Raw genomic sequence first — 6000 nt, 5'->3', positions numbered from 1 at the left:
TTTTTTAAAAAAAAGATTTTATGGTTACTGAAGGGAAATAAAAAATGATTTATTTAGGCCTCTTATGTTTATAATAAACATAGTAAATCTGATGGACATTTCTGAGACCTGTGGAAATGAGGTAGTTAAACCACCACCAAAAATTAGTTGAAGAAACTGGTGGTGGAGCACTCCTAAGCAAGACTGTGGACACCTAAACCCACCTCTGGTTTCTTTAGTGCCTTGCTACGTTTCAAGGTCTTTGCAATATTATAAATAACCAGTCCCCTCAACCCTGACCACTCTAGTCACAATAAATCCAGATAGCCTCTTTGTCTTGACCTCTTAGCATTCCCAGGATTTTATATAACTCATGATTAGAAATGTTTATAGAGAAAACGACCTCCTATTGAAGAGGTTCAAGATTTATATTCAACCAAGTCAGAAGGAGCAAGAGAAAACTTTTACTGGTAGCCAGTATTGTTTTTGATAAACACCATTATATTAGGGTCCTCCAGAGACATGGAGCCAGTAGGCAATATATATATACACACGTACATATATACAATTGTGAGGGCAGTCATGCAATTGTGAGGGCTGGCAAGTCTAAAAATTGTGAGGGCTGGCAGTCTGGAGTCCCAGGGAAGAGTTGATGTTTCAGTCTTGAGTCCAAAGCCTGTCTGAAGCATTCCTTCTTCCTTGGGGGACCATTTTAAGGCCTTCAACTGATGAGATAAGGTCCATTCACATTGCAAAGGGTAATTGGCTTTATTCAAAGTCAACGGATGTAAATGTTAATAACATCTTTTAAAAAAGACCTTCACAGCAACATCTAGATTGGTGTTTACATGAGTACCATGTAGGCAACTCAGCCTAGCCAAGTTAACACATGAAATTAATCCTCAAAACCATCAATATTCTTTATTATACCAGTGACTGCAGCTATAATTCACTAAGCCAGTAAGAAGAGACATAATGATATAACTTTTGGACTTCTCCCTGAAACAAATCAGACCAGTTCTTCAACTGTGCAAGATTTCTGGGTACTAAACTCTACAGCAAATGCCAGTTGGCCAGTGTCTTTTTTGGCCTATATATTATCCAACAGTAGTTGATAAAGTTTTCTGATGTCAGCAGGATGGTTTTTACTCACTTTCGGCTATGCGTTTCTGCTCCACAAACACTTCCAAGAAGGCATTATAGCATTAAAAACTATCACATTCCACCACCAGCATAGTATCTCTCACCAATTAAATTATCCCAATTGCTTTGATACAGATAATTGCAATCCCTTCGTTTATAAATCTGTGTCTTGGATTAAACATTCATGGTCCCTATATAGTGAACAAAAACACACAGACTATTTTACCTCTAATGAAAGTTTAATCATGATCTGATAGCAGGGGCTTACAGTGCGCTCAGAGCAGCAATTGTGTGGAGTGATCTCTTTGCTGGTCAAAAGTAGGGGTGGCACACTTCCTCTAGCCATCTGTTTCAGCCACCTCGCTTGCTTCTCCATAGCCCAACCTCTCTCTCCTATCATAAGAACTTCCCGTTTTTAGTTCCTCCCATTCTCCAAATGGATATGGAGATCTTGGGCCAGGAACAAAGCTCCGAACAGCTGGATTTAGAGGAGATCTCAAGGAAAATTTCATTCCTTGACAAATGGAGGGACATCTTTAGTTATCACAGGTAAGGTGTTCTCATTCTCTCATTTCTTTAGAAACAAAGGAATTTTCCGTGTTTAAGTAATCAACTTATAAGCTTGCAACCTGAGAAATTTCCTTTTTAGATTTACCTTTAAAATGCTTCAGGCATAACTATTCGTGGACAGAGACTTCCCTAGCAAGGTTGGGGTTTGGGAGGTTTGTGGATGTGAGGTTTGAAGAGAGTGAGTAATTTACTTGATGTTTTCTCTTTCATTTAAAGGTTGGGAACCAATAATACAACTCAGGTAATTACTTTTCCCAAAGCCAGTGTGTTCTTCTTTAGTTGCTTCTTCAAACAATCACATTAACAGCATAATCTGCATTTATTCTTTGCACATAATGTCACTCAGGCACTGGCATTTAACGCGTGAAAACATAAAACTGAAAGCCTGTCGAAGATTTTTTTCTTGTGCTTTTTTATGGATTTCTCTTTCTACTTCTAAGAGCTATGTTTTTATCATTAAGAGCATCATATGGTTATTATTTTAGAAAAAAGGTAATATTAAAATCTAAAGTTCCCACATTTGTGAAATAACACTGGATTCTGACAACTAAGTGCTTCTGTGTCCCTGAAGAAAAGCAGTTTTGAAAATAGTTATCATCTTTATTCAGCTTGTGAAAAATCATTTTCCTTTACCGTTCTAAAATAAGAGAAAGATGACTGAATTCTGGTACTAAAAAGGTATTTTAAAATCTGATATACAATATAAGATGAAAGATGTTTGTACCTCATGTAAACTGAAAAGGTCAGAAGGTAATGGACTTTGTATTTCAGGTATTACTTCAATCACTGAGCAAACACAGCATAAAATATTAAGGTGGTTTTCATGGCACTAGTATATATGATCAAGCAATTGAATCATTAATATTTTAACTATAATGCTAAAGCTTCTTGCCTCAAGTAGCCTATGATCAAAAGTCTTATTTATGCTAAAACTCTCTTAACCACAGTCTAAATTAGAATCAGAGCAATAATGCTTCTATTTTAGTCTTGGAAGTATTAAATGGAGATATCTATCATTTGGGGGGATAGAACATTCAAAAGATAAAACAATCTTTAAGAGAAAAAAAGTCAAGTTATGCTTTACACAAGGTGGGAAAACCCCATTGGCACAAATATAAAGATTTTCCATTTGATTTACAAAATGCATCTTAGCTGATCAGTAGTCTGTGACTTGAATGCTGTGCTTCTGAGATAAGAAAGAATCTTTGCCTCTAGGAATACAGAAAAACTAAGAAGGCAGTTTCCCTCATGTTTCAGCCACCAATAGGACAGATTTGTTTCACAACATTAGTATATAAGCTAAGTATATTTGAAGAAGAGTTGTCGCTAACTTATAGTGACATGTCATGAGAATCAGTCAAGAAAAGTGAAAATAAATTTTTTTAAAGGTAGAGGGTGGATTTTTTTCAGGAAAAAGAAGGATTAAACTCACTTGTTGGGGAGTAGGAATCTGAAAGAATTAAAAAGAGATAACCCAACTTCATTTATTGGCCAGTTAACAATGTAATGAGAAAAACTTTGTGTAGACTGGAAAGATTCGTTCAAAGTTTATAAAATGTTGTCTTCTCAAAACAAGAGACAGTGACATTTACATTCTTCTCTAAACATAATTTCAAGTCAAGGTCTTGATGGCATTAATTATGTTTCCATAGTTACATTTAACCTCTCCAAGTCACATAAACCCTTACGAGAAACCCCTTTGACACAGACGCTGGGATTTTTCTGCCTCTTTTATTGCTATTTATCACAATTTTCAGCCATCTTTGAAAGTGAGACAACATTTTCTGAACACTGATATTTCAGAGAGAGAAAGAGAAAATTTAAAACAAGGTCATCACCAGCTCTGTTTGCTTTGTCTTTTGTGGGGGTGGTATTTGTACAGAATCATGAAGGCAACCATACATCTGCTGATGAAAATGAAGATGGAACAGGAATATCTCGGCCCAAAGGACAAGGACATTTGCCATCAAGGGGCGTTTGTTCTATTCCCAACCACTCTATCAACTCTCCAAATTTGGGCGGCTTTCCTATCTCCCTAGCAATGGCCACGGTAAGTATAGCTTGTCAATTAAACATGAAATGAAACACAATCTTCCCAAAACAACAAGGCTGGGGAATCTTATCTGCTGTCATGTAAGAGTATATTGAAGATAAGACTACAGATGGTTGTTATTGGTAAAAAGAGAATATAATTAAAATGACTTATTTATGGTATTCTTCAAGGACACTGGTGGTAGTACATCCCTTTCCTCCCAAACTCTGAGTCTCTCTTTATTCAGTTCCTCAATTTGACAGTGAAATTTGAGGGAATGAGTGAGTTACATTCAAATAACTCACTATAGAAGGTAGGATAGGACAGACTTTCTAAGTGGCAGACTGTGGAGTGCTGCAAATGCAAAAGACGATGTAGATATGTAAGAAAGTACCCCACCTGTATGCATGCAGGAGGGAGAGAGCTGGGGAAACTTGTGAGGCCCTGTCCTGGGCAAGTAGCTAATCTCAAGAAAGAAACAGTTTTCTGGGGCTACCAATTAATATGCAGATTTGAAAAGAACATGACATTTCAGGATCCAAATCACCAGGATCTGTAAGCTGCTGGTCCCAGGGACCATTTGCTCAAATCAAGACTTCACCAGGGTGGGGGCAAGGGGCTGAGGCAGAGATCCAGCCAGGAGTCAAAACTAAAGGCATCTCATTGGGTCAAATAGGCCAAAGCTGGAGGCAATGCCTTGGCAAATGTCCAAAGGACCAGCTGTCATGGTCAAAAGATGCCATTGGAAACTTGGGAAGCAGAGGCAAGGGTCAAGCCAAGGCAAAAGTACCAGAGAGGCTGAGATGCCCCTCCCATTGGATTGCCCTCCAGTGTAGCCCTTGAAATCATAATGAAACTCGGGACTTCTCAAGACAATTTCCCCATCATCACCCTATCTCCTAAACCTCCACATTACATCCTAGAAGCTCAGGCAGGGACCTCTACTCACGGCCTTAAGAATGAGAGTTGGAAGAGGGACCTTCTTCCTGAGGACGTGCTGTCACACACACGTTTGTAGAAACAACCCAGGACCAGCCTAGGCATCCGGGCAAAGACCAGCAACATTGGCCCTGCAGTCAGGCCTGCCATGTACATCGAGCTGCACAGTTTGTGCACTGCACACAAGATCCCAGCTGAAAGTATGAGTGGGGACTAAAATCCCTTCCGGAGAAACCACATGAAGCCTAACGCAGAGTTTCCATCTGCTTTTTGAGCATGAAGGCTGGTGACCCTGACTGCAGTATTTCCAGCTTCGATATAACTTTTCCTTAAGCTCCCCGAGACAGGACACAATCAAATGCAGGGACCACACAGCCCCTGGATTCCTTTTTATCATACAAAACCTCCCAGGCTTCACCGAACAACTTTCTCCACCATCACACTTGCAGTACAGATGCACTGGGAGGCCTCACTTGCTCCTTCTCATTGTTGAAAATCTATCTGCCTCGGCCGGGCATGGTGGCTCACATCTGGAATCCCAGCACTTTGGGAGGCTGAGGCAGGGGGATTGCTTGAGGCCAGGAGTTCAAGACCAGCCTGGCCAACATGGCAAAACCCCATCTCTACTAAAAATACAAAAATTAGCCAGGCATGGTGGCACATGCCTGTAGTTCCAGCTACTCAGGAGACCGAGGCAGGAGAATCGCTTGAACCCAGGAGGTAGAGGTTGCAGTTAGCTGGGATCCCACAACTGTACTCCAGCCTGGGCAACAGAGTGAGACTCTGTCAAAAAAAAAAAAAAAAAAAAAAAGGAAAAGAAAAAGAAAAGAAAAGAAAGAAAATCTATCTGCCTTAATCCACCTTGCTTCCCTCTTTTTGCTCAAATGCCTGAAGTCACAGGAAGATGGGCAGGTATGCAGAGCTCCTGGAACACTGCACTCAGCTCAGTGGCCTTGAAGCCTCTGGATGGAGCCTTAACTTGTATCTTATATAGATACTTAATCGCTGTCCTTTCAAGCAATGAAGACAGATAATATGTAATCCTAGCCAGGGCCCCCAGGCCTCAGTGATTCTGCTGCCTACACTGTGGTATAGACCAGAAGTTAGAGCAACTATCTGCATTTTACTTGACAAGGAAATTTTTTAATGAAAAACTTTAATAAAAATGTGTTCTTGGCTTCTGCAATAAATTTCTTTGGAGAATGTCATTTTAAAATTTACACGTATCTGAAAAATAGGCTACCTTTTATGTGAAAATGAGAGACAATTATGATTCTATTTTGATACTTGCCTGTAAAAGAAGTAATTCCAGAAGGCTTCCTAAAACACAACAGTGG

The 6000-nt window shown here is 39.6% G+C and overlaps 1 protein-coding gene across 1 annotated transcript in view; it reads left to right on the top strand.

Annotated features, from left to right (window-relative positions):
- The first annotated feature begins 1558 nt into the window (after positions 1-1558).
- Positions 1559-6000, top strand: part of MINDY4B (MINDY family member 4B) — a 34948-nt gene continuing 30506 nt past the window's right edge. The window contains exons 1-3 of the mRNA XM_055247528.2: positions 1559-1671; positions 1909-1933; positions 3575-3742. Of these exons, the coding sequence (XP_055103503.2) occupies positions 1559-1671; positions 1909-1933; positions 3575-3742 (306 nt within the window). The remainder of the gene's footprint in view (positions 1672-1908; positions 1934-3574; positions 3743-6000) is intronic.

Source organism: Symphalangus syndactylus, chromosome 17 (genome assembly GCF_028878055.3).
Source record: "Symphalangus syndactylus isolate Jambi chromosome 17, NHGRI_mSymSyn1-v2.1_pri, whole genome shotgun sequence".
In the NCBI taxonomy this organism is placed as follows: Eukaryota; Metazoa; Chordata; class Mammalia; order Primates; family Hylobatidae; genus Symphalangus; species Symphalangus syndactylus.
This window is presented reverse-complemented; position numbering and strand designations above follow the sequence as displayed.